Raw genomic sequence first — 14,761 nt, 5'->3', positions numbered from 1 at the left:
TATTAATGGCAACAGTTGGCTATCCAGGTATATTATATATCTTCCGTTGTACATGTCACTATTTGGCGCTGGCATAGAACAAAACACACTTTTTTGGGGGTAGTAAATCAATTTTTAGATCATTTGAGTGAAATTGGCAACTGGTAGCCAGGATAAGGTGATATAGAAACTGGCTGGAGGTATCAAATACAGCCCCCCCCCCCCTTTTTTTTTCATGGGGGATAGAACCGGGCCAGCCCATGAACAGCGAAAATCCGCGCATATCGACGCCCATTGAAATACATTAGGGGGAAAAAGTAAAATTTTGTTTATACTTTGCTTTTGCTATATAGCTAAATGAGGTACCCAAAATAAGAAACAGCCCTTGGTATGATTTTTATAACTACAGGCCCTACACCTATAACTAATGTAGCACGTATTGCTGCATTATATAATTACTAACATTAATCAAGCTGAGTATTCATTATCTTGGTATTAACTATTCCTATTGTTGTGTCTGGGTATTTTATTTTGCCCTTAATGCTTAGAAACTTGTGACTAATAGTAATCAGTTTTCAATTTCACTAAACTGACAGTAATGTTGAAATGAATTCATGGTTTTACTTGCACTTACATACACTATCTTATGACAGAAACCGAGAATTTTGCAGCATATACTAACCAAAATAATTCATTATTGCATGCGTTTTGACATCTAATCATATAAAAAAAAGTTTTATATTTAAACTGATTACAGTGCTGCTGACTGTGGCAAAAAGAAAACAAAGAAATCTGCATTGACACCAGACCCACCTCCTGCATCTTAGAATGTTGTCATTAAAATTCATCATTGATTAATAACAGAAGTAAAATATTTGGTGCAAATTTTACCACTTCGTTGAGATAAAAACTTCCTACATGTTGATCCAGCAATCAGAACAATATTACAGACTATCAGTTACATAGTTACACTGTAGTTTATTCATTCATACAAATTCAACACAAGTTGGTGGCCTGCTATGGAGAGAAGCAGGCCCGAAGCACTTGTACTGTCACTGAAGTGTTACCACCAGTCAAGCACATAAAAAAAGAAAAGAAAAGAAAAAGTAATTGCACAGGTTGATGTACGTTTAACGTACACTCGGTTTCCCTTTTAACACTGAACCGTGGGGGAATGTTTGGACTAACAGGCAGGGTTGATACACTTCTTCTGACATAGTCAGAATTGTTGATGGAATGTTGAGTTTTCAGTCAAGACTGCAGCATGAGCTCATCCTATACTTAGAAATGCTTATATCAAACATTTGATTACTAGCATTGCAAAAAAACAACAACAACCCACAAACAAATAAACTACAGTACAATAAAGAAATAGTTTTGGAATGCATAACTATGGTAATCATAAGGCATATTTGGTTTGATGTCCACACGGTGAGCTTCCTCTCAGACGGACGTTCCCTCCTTTAATTCCACACGCTCTCCCTTGACAGGAGAAAGGAGCAGAATTGAGCGACACTAAACAGAGCGTCATCGCATATACTGTAAAAGTGTGTATTTATCTCCGCTTACCTTGCCGTCCATGTGCTCCTGTAGTGTTACCACCGTCTCTCGCTCTTTATTCAGCTGCTCCTGTGTGGCTTTAAGAAGCTGCTGGAGCTTGGTGGCTGCCTGTCCCAGGTCTTTGGACAACTTCTTCTCCTTCTCCAGACGTTCCTGCAGCAACAGCAGAGGCAAATAACTGTTACAGCACAACTTGCCCCCAAGGTCATACTATTTGGAATTCCACCAAAAATGTCCACATTTGCAAGGGATCAGTCATCATATTAGATACAACTTTAGACATGTAACGCAAATGTTCCCTGGTCAAGTATATGTTTCACAACTGAAAGATGCTGTTGAGTGCAGTTATACTTCCTTCACTGTTAACAGTTGGCAAACAGGTGATTTTAAATCTAAAACGGTACACTGCTACCCTCTGCTGGTGGTTTGAACAAATACATTTTTTCCCCGTTACATTTCAAAAGCATCATTCTTCTATTCATCAATGCACTGTTCAGTGATTAAGATTAAAAACTTTAATTAAACACCTTTGGATTTTATAGCCAAATCCGATGATACAATGTCAAAAGAACAATCTCTGCCATATTGGACACTGGATTATGACCACACCTTGAGCTGAGCAACATCTTCTGAGTCACCTTGCTGTGACTCTGCTGAATCTCGCAGAAGATCCAGTTGAGTTTGAAGTTCTGTGATGGTTGCCTGGGCCTACAAGTTGCCAAAACACACTGAGGTTAGCAAAATAGGCTTGTAAGAGACATTCTACTAGCAAAAAAAAAAAAAAAGGTTATCACATTTTTGTTTATCTCCATTTTAATTATGATAAATTTCACAAACATATTTCCCCCACAAATTGATACTATTGGTTTGTCCTTTGTTATTTATGTTTATGCATTATTAACAAAATGATGATAACTTAAGAACAAATTACTGTATAAGCCGTTTTGGTAAAAATCTTTTTCTAATTGTAGCTTCAGTGCAGAAGGAAGCAAGTCAGCCACAAATGTGAGTACAGATTCATTTCGGCCTATAACACTGATTAACTGCTCATCGTTTTATTTACTGTACCACTTTTTACGTATCTAAGACCTTTGAAAAGGAGTTTCACAAGATGATGTGACCACAGTTACATAGTTTTAGTTGCATAAACCAACACTGGCTTCTACCTGCTGAAACTCTTCCAACAGCTTCTGCCTGGCAGCAGTCTCCTCTTCAAATTTCTCAGTTGTCTGATTCAACTCTGATAAAACCTGGTGACACACAGACAGATTTAATATAGGTGTGTATACTATGTGTGTCGGCAAACATTCTTGCGCTAAACTAGCATCACACATCCACACACAAAAGCTGCTCGACCTGCAAGTTTTCTCTAGGCAGAAGGCTCTACTCACGGTCATTTGAACAAACAAGTGGAGAGGAAGCTTGCATGCCATAAAAGAGGCCAGTGGTTAGTTGTGAGCTCACATTACAACCAACAAATGTTAGCATCAAGTCTCGGAATGTCAGAGCAGTACAGGACAGACTGGAAACTACACTGGCTCTGTATCCATGTTCTTTGAAGGGCTCTATAAATAAAGTTGAGTTGAGATTAGCCTGAATCCAAAGTATTGTTTGGGGGCGGGGTTACTGTCCTGTACGCTCTGACAAGAAATGGCTGGTGCCCCAAGGGTGCCCCTGTGACGGCTGCACCCTGACCTGACTAGGATGAGCCTGTGTAGGGCCGTTCTGTTCTCGTTGGCCGCTCAGCTGCTCTCTGACCTGAAATGGCAAGTTGTTGCTAGTCACACATAACATACCACAAGACACCGCAATATCAATGTGCAGGGATTTCTCAAAAGCTTAGAAACTTATATATACAAAGGCACCAATTCCAATCAAAAAAGTCACAGGTGTAGAAACCTTACCCATATAGCCATTTAAACCTCCGTGTGTCAACATGTGTGTATATCGGCAGGCTAAACATTCACGGCTATGCAAACTTTAGATGCGTTGTCGTCCTGCTGGGGTGCAGAATGCGCATCCATTAACCTCAATTGTTGAACGTAGCCTATAATCAGCAGCTTGGTATTTATTCTACATTTTGCATTTTAAAAGTTACATTTAATAAGTGTAACAAGTGTTTAGAGGGGTGGGAGCAGTGTGTGGGGTTTGTAATGACGTAAATCCCCCCTGAAAAAGCAACAATGAATAAATAAGAAAGTTAAGTGCTACTTCACGAAAATACGCTTATTGTGGGGGCGTAAAGTAAGGGAATACTGTATACAAAAAAATTAATTAGAAGAACAGAAAATTGCCATTAATTTCATGCACACAACAAAAGAAGAAGGAAAAAAAAAAAAAAAAGAGTCATATTGGGATATATAGGTCTTTCATTAAAAATGACTTTTTTTATTTTATATTTTAAAAGTGTTAGTGGTATTGTTACTTTGTATTGGTGACTACTCAAGAGTTGAGTACGCGTACTCGTATTGGTGTGATGGAAAAAAAGTGGAATCGGACAACCCCTGAAAATAATGGATGTACTACATCTGTGTTTAGTATTGGGAAACACAACTCGTTACAACTCTAATACCATCTCCAAAGGAAGAAAAATTGCGGGAAAGGAAGTAAAAATCTCAGCGTAAAATGTGTGATGCAAAACATACTATTTTCTGCTTCATCTGAAATGTGAACAGACCCTAAATGAATTAATAGGAATCTAGGTGGTAAAGTTAAGGTTGAAAGAAAAAAAAAACCTTAGCCAGCTCCTCCTTGTGCGCCTGGACCTCCTTGTGGGCCAAGTCCAATTGGTTCTGACTGCCAGACAGCTGCAATCTTAGCTGAACACAGAACCCATCGTGCGGTTAAATGCATGAAGTCGTTTCAATCGAGAAGCTTTTTTGCACGTTTCCTGAAAAACTACCTGCTCCATCTCCTCAGCCATGTATTGGTTATCTGACTGCTTCTCCAGCTGCGCCTCCAGAAGCATCATCTGCTCTTTTAGCTGCAAGACACAAGCAGTTTCACACCCAAAGAAGTTGAAATGCTGTGTTTATTCATAAAAATTTGATTTGCTGGGGGGAACTAACCAACCTGCTTTATACTTTGGTTTTCTGACTCCAGCTTTTGTACTTCATTCAAAGCCTGGTGACAAAAAGAGATAGAGTATGTTAGAGAAAAAGCACAGTGGGATTCAAGTGTTGCAACCGTTTAAAAAAAAAAAAAAAAAGAAGGATTTTAGCCAGGTAAATATAACTTACTGCTTTCAGCTGCTCCTCTGAGCTTGTCATTTTAGACTTCCACACCAACTCCTCCTCCTCCACACTCTTCTGCAGATGTTTCAGCATTCCTTCCTGTAGCGGAAGCAGAAAAATCTGTCACTATAAACACTCCACTTTTCAAGAATTTGTGTACTGCAATCATTCCTTTACCGTTTCAGCTAGAACTGTTCTGTACTGTTCACAATCTGCTTGCAGGGTGCTGTGGTTCTCCTCGGCCTCCTTCAGCTTTTCAAGCAACTCCTGAAACAAATTCACTTGTGACATATGGAATCATGTGTAGCCAGTATGTGAGACAGCAAAAAGATTGTGGCTTACAGGTGATTCCTGACTTGACTGGGATTGCTGGCTATGCTGTCTTAGAACATCCTGGGCTTTCATCGTGAAACCCTGTAACCAATTTGGCTAAGGTGCACAGAAAAAAAAGGGCAGGCGTAAGCAGGCTTTTAAAGGAACATGATCAGAATTGTAAAAAAAAAAAAAGGCTTTAGGAACAGTTTCCAAACCTGTTGTGTTTCTAGGGGTACAAGAGGGAAGAGTTTTTGGAGAGATTCTTTGGCTTCACTTTGAAAACCTTTTAGCTGGATCATTACAGCCTGAAAATTGGATCACACACACACACACATCAGCAAAGCGATTGGAATGCGACGTGTTCTCAATGACAAGAATTCCAGACATGCTCACTTCATTTTGTTTCGACTCCTTCAGCTGCTCTTGTAGTGACGTGACAAGGGCCTCCTTCTCTGTTAGACTAAACACAACCATGAAAGATAAACTTAAATCTCTGACCCATAAAATGGAATAGAGATTTTCTTCGGCGCTATTTACCTGCTCTTTATCTGTTCTGCAGAGACAGCAGATTGCTGGAAGAGAAAACACGTGAAAATAAACCAAAAGGATAATTTGTTATTCTGCATGGAAGGCAGTGACGTGTACTCATTGTAGTGTCCTTTAGTTGTACCTTCTCTTTGAGGTTTTTAAGTTCATCTTGAAGTGAGGTGATGAGGCTGGCATCCTCACTAAAAAGATGGTGATCATGTCAAAACAATCAGACCATGAACATGTCAGGAATGCCAAGTGAAAACAATAGCAAGTCACCCTCTAACATACCTCTTATGTCTCTGTTCAAGCTCAGAAATGGTGCTCTCCTGAAAGAATTAAAGTTTGTGATTCGCCAGGCCATTCGTAATTTACAGATTTTAAATAAGACAATAGTTCCATTGTTTTGTAATGACACTATTTATAAAGGTCAGAATTTTTTAATCATTAGGGTTGACCACTGAGAATTGAGTGGAACTCTAACATTCCAAATGTTAGTGCAGACTTTGATACCATTTCATGCCAAAAAATAACTCTGGTTAGCTCACCTTTTCAAATAATGCCCAACCCTATTGCTCACAATGTAAAATACTCCTCCTTTCACGCAAAGCACTAAATGGCTGTCATTTATGCTGCCATCGACCTAGACTGCCAGGGATTTTCCCATGACGCACTGAGCTTCCCTTCCTCCTTTCTATATAGCCTTAACTATTTATCTCACCTAGTTTCTAAAAACATCACAGTTAAATTACTAAGGATACAGCTAGTTTTAGGGGTCCCGTTGTGGTGCTTCGATCGATCAGCCGATTTCCATGAAAAATTACATGATCGCCATATGTCGACCAATGCCGTTCATTAACAATCCAAAAAAACTGATCGCCCGCAATATGTACTTCATCTCCTCACACTTTTCTTAATACTGCATGGACAATTTGGATAGAATGTTGGGAAAAAAATCGGATTCATCAACTAATCTAAAAAAAATACTTGACAGATTTATTGATTATTAAAACAATTGCTAGTGGGAAACTAAATTGAAAAATGAGCAGCTAATCCATATGATCGGTATTGACCAATCTCACTCATGGATGATCATGCCGGAATTGGCAGCATAAAACCCTGATCAGAACACCCCTACGTATTGCTAACCATGTAGTATGTTACTAACCTGCTTCACTTTTCTTTGTCTTTCTCTCATTCTCTCCTGTGGCTGGCTGTTGCTCCCTGCTTCTGGGTTGTACAAATGGCGGCGGCGCCATTGCACACTCACATTGATCTACTTGTTATTGGTGGTGAGGCCAGGGACCAGTATCGTTATTGTCGCTGTCAGCATGGGAATATTGATGACTTTTGTTGTGCCCATTGTTCTCTCATCGTACCCCCGGTTCCTCAATGCTTCTATCCTGTTTTGTCTCTCTGTCTATCCTCTGTCCCTCTCTCCATCGCAACTCAACTGGCCGAGGCAGATTGTTGATTCCCAGATTCTGGGTTCTGTTTGAGATCTCTTCCTTAAGACAACTTAACTTCTGTTGTGAGCTGATGCTATACAAATAAAATGGATTTGACTTGCGTTTAACACTTACTGCTGCCGCTGCCTTCATCTGACTTTGCTTCAGTTCCTCCTGTAGAGTGTTCAACTGGTCATTCCTCTCCTGCAAACTGCACAGGGCATGTAGAGTTTGATTCAAACATATTCGGACAATGTTTCATCAAAGTATTAACAATGTTATGGTTATTTTAAAAACACACGTACCTGAGTTTTAATTGCTGCAGTTCTGCATTCATCTGGTGAGTAAAAAAATGCAATGTTAAATGGTGGTCAATAAGCACAAAAGCAAAGTTGACAAAACAAAAACACACCTGCTCAGGAGCCTGCTCGTTTTTACTCTGACTGGCCGCCAGCAAAGAGTTAATGGATGCCAACTGTTGTACAAGCTGTTGTTTTTCAACCTGTGTTCCTTCCAGCTGAGCAGTGAGAGTATTGACCTGAGCACCGCGCTCCTTGACCTGAGCCTCAAGATTTCCCACTCGTATCTGAAACTCTACATGGGGGGTCAGCATCGTGAGTACAGGCCATTCAAGAGGGCAATTAGATGCCATGATGCACACATTATTAAATACAAGGTGCCATGTTCATTCGATTCTTGACCTGAGAATGCGCCGGTGTCCTGCTGGGCCTTCTTCAATGAGTCCTGCAGGCTGCTGTTTGCAGTTTGTGTAGTTCTCAGCTCCTCACAGACCTCCTCCAATTTCCTTTGCAACCCTTGCTGGCTCTCGGCATGGTTGGCCTGACAATGTCAAAAACAATTTGCAAAGGTCAAACAGCAGGAGGCAGCAAAGACTAAACACGTGATAATACATGAAGGCAAATTACAACTACACAAGGAGTTTAATGATCAAATTAAAGGAGTACTTTTGCAAATACTTTTTTTAAACCACTGAGGGAGGCATACATCCTATGCAGCCCAACTAGTCTAAACACGACATTGTAATTAATATTGCACTTGTGGAATATGAATTCAGTAGCAAAATCCACCAATTCTTATCCATCTCAGGGCAGCGGCTATTTTGCCACTTGCTGTCTGCTGAAATGAACACAGGTAACGACCAATCATAGCTCAGCTTAAGAAAACAAAAATTATCTCGACACATGGTTAGTGAGGAGATCCATAGATGCATTGTCTTTTATTCGTACGTCAATTTGGGCGTACAGTTAAATCAGTTTTCAAGACCTTCAACTACAATAGGTTGAGTTCATGATTAAAGAAACTAAACAGCTGACTGCCAGGAAGCGCTGACTCACTTGCTCCAAAAGAACAGAAACCGAAAGCATACATAAGTGACAAATTAGATGGCGGGATGACTCAAGATACAAATACATGTACCAAAGTCACCTGTCACTGCATTCTATATTTGTTTTAATTTTATTCTTGAGTTATAATAAACTAGAGCAGAGAGACCCTTAGACATGTACAGATTGTAGCATTTTTGTGTGTTTGCATTCCAACCCAGTCTGTGATGTCAGCGTAATTAACTTACCATAATATTGGGCAAGGTCTAGGCTTGTTGAAAGACACTAAACTATATCTAACTGGATGTTGAAAAATAAATAATAAATAGCTAGTGATCTAACCTGCAGTGAAGAGAGCTGCTTCTCGGTGGCAGAAACCTTAGCCTCCAACCCTTTCCTCACGTGTTCATCAGCATGCAGAATTTCAGTCTTCTCTCCAAGTTCCTTGGTGAGCTTTGCACATTCCTGACGCAGTTTGGCCAACTCCGCATTTTGTCTGGGGACAGGAAAAAGAAAAAATTTCAGACAAAACACATGCTTTAAAAAAAAAAAAAGAAGATCTGTTGGCAATGCGCTCAATGTGAACGTGACTGAAGGAACGCTTACTTGCTCTCAGCCTGACTGGTAGCTTGGTTGAGGGCATCACGGAGAATAGAGTTCTCTTGCTGGAGACGGGCCAGCTGCGCATTGGGACCCTTCTCTATCTGGTCTTGCAGATTGAAAATCTAACAGAGAGTTTCATATTTTTATCAAAACTATTGAGCAGAAGATTTTAATGTGAATTGCAGACTAAAATGTGCCAATCCTGACTACATTGGGGGAATTTATATTACAATACCTTGGCATTAAGCTTCTGGGTTTGTGCTACGTTGTCCTGGTAGCTGGCCTGCATGCGGGCTTGCAAAGCAATCATTTCCTGCTCCCGCTTGCTTAGCTGGGAGCTCAGCCTGGTCTCAACACTAGCCACCTTGGACTTCTCGGCAGCAAGCTCCTAATCAGCACAAAAAGAGTAAAGTTTTTGTTTTTCCCTCCCCAAATTTTAGGATAATCTCTATCAGGGTTATGTGGTGACGACTGATTTCGGCCTGAAAGTTCAAACACTTAGTACACAAATTGGAATGTATGTTCAATTAATAGGCATTCTTTACCATACCAGCACTATTTTTAATAGTTAAGTAAAATATACATAGATAATTCATTAATGATAATAAAGTAAATGTAGCAAGACATTCAGGGATTTTGCTAAATGACATAAATATGTGCTTCAGTTGTATGCTGAGGACAACTAGAGATTTTTTGAGTATGCATTACCTTTCCTCTAGGACAACTAGAGATTTTTTGAGAATGCATTACCTTTCCTCTAGTGCCAGCTAGAGGGGAAAATAAGGACTTCAGCAAGTTCTCATATATTATACCAAAGGAGTTCCATGCATAGTGTAAATAACAACAACAGTTTTCTAGCTAAATTAACGTCAACACCCAGAGTGTACACAAGATTTGTGTGTCTGGCGGATAGATTTCATAAAAATACCTGAATTTTGAGTAGACATAGATGTGCTCAAACCTTAGTGAGATCTCTGAGACGGTTCTTTGCTGCAGAGGAATCCTCTTTTTGAGCTCCCAGCTGTTTCTCCTTCTCATCCAATTGTTTTTTTAGCACGGCAATTGGGTCTCCTTTCTGAGTGGCCTGCAAATGCACAGGAAACACATTTGCTTACACGTGTGTCCCTCTGTGCAAGCCACGCCCGCAGTGACTTCAAAATGTCCATACCGTGTGCCAGGTGTCCTGGATGATGCCAGCTTTCTCAGACAACATCTCGATGAGCCTGTGAGCTTCTCTCTCACTGAATACCATGCTGCTGATAGTGGACACCAAAGTTTTGTAGGGCAGATAAAGTGGAGTGTCAGCGGAATCCCCGGCTTCCACTGTAGAGGCAAATACAAAATGTACAGTTCAAACAAAGCAATACAGTGGATGAAATTAAGGCAGTTGGCAGTTTTAATGAATCTTGAGATTGTCTCAAATCGCTCCGTTACTTTGTTTTAAGATAAAATTATTCTCAGTTACAATATAAAAGCAGACACAATTACCAGTGTTTATATACTGCATTTTTCAGTTTAAATGTCTATATTTTTTGGTCATAAAAACACAGATATAATTTTTTTTTTTGCTCTAATTTAAAAAAAAGCAAGAATTTTGAGTAAAGTATGTGGCAAGGCTAGCTAGTATAATTAATGAAACTAACGAAATAAGAAAACTGAAAAAAACATTTTCATAAAGAAGAAAAAAACAGCAGCTAATACACAGAAACGAGAAGCAGAACTGCTCGTGCTCCTCGACTTACCACTCTCAGATTTTTTCTTGGAGGCCTTCTTCTTGGGCTCCTGAGATTTTGGTGCACTAGATCCCACAGGGGGTACGGCCATGACAGGGACATCTTTAGTGACAGCTTCAAGAAGAGGGGCAGACTTGGTGGGTGCTGCTGAGGATTTGGTTGGTGCAGCGGCAGACTTGGATACATCCGAGGTAGACTTGCCTGATGCTGGCGCAGACTTGGTAGACGCGGGGGTGGACTTGTTTGGGGCGGGGGCAGAGGACTTGCCAGCGGCCGGGGCGGACTTGTCTGTAGCCGGGGCGGGCTTGCCAGTGGCAGACTTGCCAGTGGAAGACTTGTCTGTAGCCGGGGCGGACTTGCCAGTGGCGGACTTGCCAGTGACCGGGGCAGCCTTATTTGTGGCCGCCTTACCTGCGGCTGGCGCGGACTTGTCTGCGGCCGGGGCGGACTTCTCTGCAGCCGGAGCGGACTTGCCAGTGGCAGACTTGCCAGTGGCCGGGGCGGCCTTATTTGTGGCCGCCTTACCAGCAGCTGGGGCAGACTTCTCTGCAGCCGGGGCGGACTTGCCAGTGGCCGGGGCGGCCTTATTTGTGGCCGCCTTACCTGCGGGCGTGGCAGGGGCGGACTTGTTTGAGGCGGGGGCAGACTTGGCTGAGGCGGGGGCGGACTTGTCTGCGGCCGGGGCGGACTTGCCAGTGGCGGACTTGCCAGTGGCCGGGGCGGCCTTATTTGTGGCCGCCTTACCTGCGGGCGTGGCAGGGGCGGGCGTGGCGGGGGCGGACTTGTTTGAGGCGGGGGCGGACTTGGCTGAGGCGGGGGCGGACTTGGCTGAGGCGGGGGCGGACTTGGCTGAGGCAGAGTTATCAGAGGCAGGAGCAGATTTGCCGGATTTCGCAGAGGGAGGAGCAGACTTGGAAGTAGATTTGCTAGACAGTGAAGCAGGGGAAGCCTTAGCAGGAGCAGAAGTTGGGGGAACTACTTTGGATGGGGCAGAGGCAGCCGCTTTTTTGGCCTTGGCAGATTCTGGGGCCTGGACTGAAGCAGGAACTGGTGAGGGTTTGCCCTGTGCAGGGGAAACTGCAAGTGGAGACTGAGCAGAGGTTGGTTCAGTCTTGGCCGCCTTCTTCTTTTTCTTATTTTTAGGCGAAGGTACAGGTGAGGACTCAGCAGGAATTGGGGATGGTTTGGCAGCTTTGGGTTGTGGTTTCACTGGTGTGGGGGTTGCATTTGGCTTTGCCTCAGAGACAGATCGAGAGGCAGGAGCAGTAGCCAGAATTGGTGCAGCACGTGGCTTAGAGACTAGATCAGCTTGACTTGTCCCATCTGTTTTTTTAGCTTCTGGGATCATTCCATTGGGCTTTTCTTCCTTCTTCTTTCCACGGTTCTTTTTATCAGCCGTTTTGTCCTTTTTCTTTTTCTCTGTGCGTCCAGATGGTATCTTACCAAACTCATTACGCTGTTTCGCCAGTGCCTCTTCATAAGAGGTCTCCTTCATAGAGAAGGTAGAGAAAAGAGCAATCCCAACTGCAGAGATCACCATGAATCCACCAAAAACTATTATACCAAGGGTCTGGGGGTCATAGATATCCATTGTTCAAAGTTAGTTCACCTAAAAAGAGAGAAACAAATCGTTCAACATGGAATGGTGTAGCAAAAATTTAATACAGGGGGCTCCTGGTTTAGGATGGTACAGTCCAAGATTTTGAGGATATGGATATGGATAAGAATTTCTGATCAAGTGGCACCAGTTCACACTGTACTTTACTGACTTTTGGTTCCACTGTAGTTTCTCTTGAATCCCCCGAAATTCTTAATAAGTTGTGGTTTAAAAACGAGGAAGCTAAAACTCAAATAAAAATCAACAAAATGTTTCTGCAAACTAGCAGACTGATTAGTTTTTAAAAGGTTGCCTGAGCCTACTGATTGAGAATAATTTTGCACATAATTTATACCTGTAACTGCCTCAAGATGTCCCTGTTTTGCACTTTCAAAATTCCTAGTCTTGAGGCTACAAAAATCTAAGCAGTAAGTGGCCAAAATAAATTGGAACCAGGTATTTTCTTAATTTAGAATCTATTCATTATTATTTAGGCTATATTGACTATGAAATGTGCTTAACTTGATGTACTCAACCTTACTAAAAGCAGTAATGTAGTTAAAAGTTCAGTTCTCAAATTCATTACACAAATGATGAACTTTACTTTTTTTTTAACCCGTAAATCCCTTTTGCAATGTATGACTTTCACTAAAACCAAGACTATACAGTAGGCTCACAGAGTCCCGAAGCTCTGTTCGTGTCAGGGTCTAAAAAAACTGGCAGAAAGGGAAGAGTTTATACAAGCTCGAATGTCACGTCACACATCAGGACATCTGCGCTCACACTCTTCTGGTGACTGTATCTTTCAGAGTCCCCTTTCCTGCAGATTTAGACTCTTTAGAAAATAAAGACGCTGATGTCATAATCCCAAAGAAATGCATCGTACCGATTAAGTACATTCACACTTGGATTTAATGATTATACAACAGAAAGATTACGACCCCCCCCCCCCCCCCCCCACACACACACACACACACGTACGTGTATTTGTTGATAGTCTAAATATTGGCTCAATATAAAGTTATTAACTTTCCAACAAGCAGGTAAGTGTCGACTCGTGTCCGAAAGTCAATACGTGTACATTGCACAGCAGCCGACAGTTTCACATGCACGCGCCCACACGAGCACGCAAACACACACAGTTGCTGGTGTATTGGAACCAAACACTTTTATTGCATTTAAAACATAATCCCATCCATTTACAACTCTAATTACACATCCGCATATGCATTTGATGTAAAACAACACTTTATAAACTACTGTATTGCCTTAATGCTGACCATACTAAGAGACATGAAAAAAAAACCTCTATCTGTCAAACTGGCAAATGTGGTGTGTAATTGTGAAATTATTCGAGTATTATATGCATTTAATCGCTCATTTTCACGGTAGCATTTTAGCTAACAGTGGGAATCAATGAACTTGGCTAGCGACGTGAACTTTTTAGCATGACGTGTCAAGAGAAGTGCAGCCGAAACGTTCTTATAACATGTGCAGGCGAAACACAGATTAGGCAAAATAACTTCAGTGAAGTTTATGCGCACAAATATGCCGATTTGGTCTAAGCAGGAGGTAGCTTGGCAAGCTAGTTCTCTCCCTGGCTTTATGAATCTGAAAATTCCCATTCCCACACCACTTACCTCGCTACTGATGAGAATGTGTCTGCTTGGCTCAAAGAAAAACAGGGATTGCCGAGAGCTTTCAATTGAAGATTGCGGTGTGACGTTCGATTCACTGTATTTGCTGCGGTTTAGTTTAGTTGCGTTTTCCCAGATATCTTCCCTCGAACTCCGCCGGGCAACCGCTGGACTACTGTGAAGTCGTGGCACTTCTAGCTGGCTAGACGTGCTGGCCCCGTGCCCCAGATTGCTAGCGTTAATCCAGGGAAACTGTGATTGGCTGGAATGCGTTCATACAGGAAATGTGGAAGCTGGGAGTTGTAGTTTTCGATTCACTTGTCATATGAATAGGCTCACATTTCAGTCCCCCCTCTCTCTGTTAAACAAAGGGCGGTTGTTTAAATTTTTAATATTTTTTTTGCTCAAGATGAATGTGGGGGTAGCCTAAATATTAAAGTATTGTGTACCATAACTTTAATTTAAAGCAACTAATTTTACACTGTGAGAGCGGTGATTTGTTTCGATGACAGGTAACTTATATATATGCACAGCTGAGCTCCCAAACAGAATGCAATAGTTTTTTTGTGGTAACATGTCATTGATTGCCAGTCAATCACAGTCACAGGGCATGATCAAGTACCATATTTGACAAATACTGTAAATAAAACACTTTATTGTACAGTATTTAATTACATTAGTAATCTTGAAAAGAGAGGTTTGTGTATTACACAAAGAGACTGAGAAGAAAATGTAAAAAATGACTTCTGCTTCATGCTTTGTTAAATCAACACTGAACAAAGATA

The 14,761-nt window shown here is 41.6% G+C and overlaps 1 protein-coding gene across 2 annotated transcripts; it reads right to left on the bottom strand.

Moving 5' to 3' along the window:
• Nucleotides 1–937: 937 nt before the first annotated feature.
• Nucleotides 938–14,223, bottom strand: rrbp1a (ribosome binding protein 1a). 2 transcript variants are annotated; one of them, XM_077581929.1, is made up of 27 exons: nt 13,980–14,222; nt 10,752–12,351; nt 10,178–10,332; nt 9,971–10,093; nt 9,245–9,397; nt 9,013–9,131; nt 8,749–8,902; nt 7,765–7,903; nt 7,476–7,657; nt 7,369–7,400; nt 7,199–7,274; nt 5,907–5,944; nt 5,758–5,815; nt 5,625–5,659; nt 5,481–5,547; nt 5,303–5,392; nt 5,115–5,201; nt 4,950–5,039; nt 4,779–4,871; nt 4,612–4,662; nt 4,442–4,522; nt 4,275–4,358; nt 3,235–3,297; nt 2,706–2,789; nt 2,149–2,247; nt 1,549–1,692; nt 938–1,461 (listed from the first exon to the last, which is right to left on the bottom strand). In XM_077581929.1, exons 2-27 carry the CDS (start codon nt 12,331–12,333, stop codon nt 1,423–1,425), a joined length of 3,918 nt encoding a protein of 1,305 aa, XP_077438055.1. In that variant the 5' UTR covers nt 12,334–12,351; nt 13,980–14,222; the 3' UTR covers nt 938–1,422. The 2 variants fall into 2 exon arrangements, with proteins under 2 accessions (XP_077438055.1, XP_077438056.1); XM_077581930.1 differs by lacking the exon at nt 3,235–3,297 and having other exon boundaries at nt 13,980–14,223.
• Between the last annotated feature and the right edge of the window lie 538 nt (nt 14,224–14,761).

This window comes from Vanacampus margaritifer, chromosome 12 (assembly GCF_051991255.1).
Source record: "Vanacampus margaritifer isolate UIUO_Vmar chromosome 12, RoL_Vmar_1.0, whole genome shotgun sequence".
Taxonomy (NCBI): Eukaryota; Metazoa; Chordata; class Actinopteri; order Syngnathiformes; family Syngnathidae; genus Vanacampus; species Vanacampus margaritifer.
Note: the sequence above shows the minus strand (reverse complement) of the source record. Positions and strands in the feature narration are given on the sequence as shown.

Bases quoted from the DNA above. Each gene is read 5' to 3' on its own strand.
- rrbp1a (XM_077581929.1), bottom strand. From the start codon at position 12,333: ATGGATATCTATGACCCCCAGACCCTTGGTATAATAGTTTTTGGTGGA. The intron at 2,248-2,705 runs GTAGAAGCCAGT...GGCAACTTGTAG, and splicing joins TGTTGGAAGAGTTTCAGCAG to GCCCAGGCAACCATCACAGA. The intron at 1,462-1,548 runs GTAAGCGGAGAT...TCTCCTGTCAAG, and splicing joins AGGAGCACATGGACGGCAAG to GGAGAGCGTGTGGAATTAAA.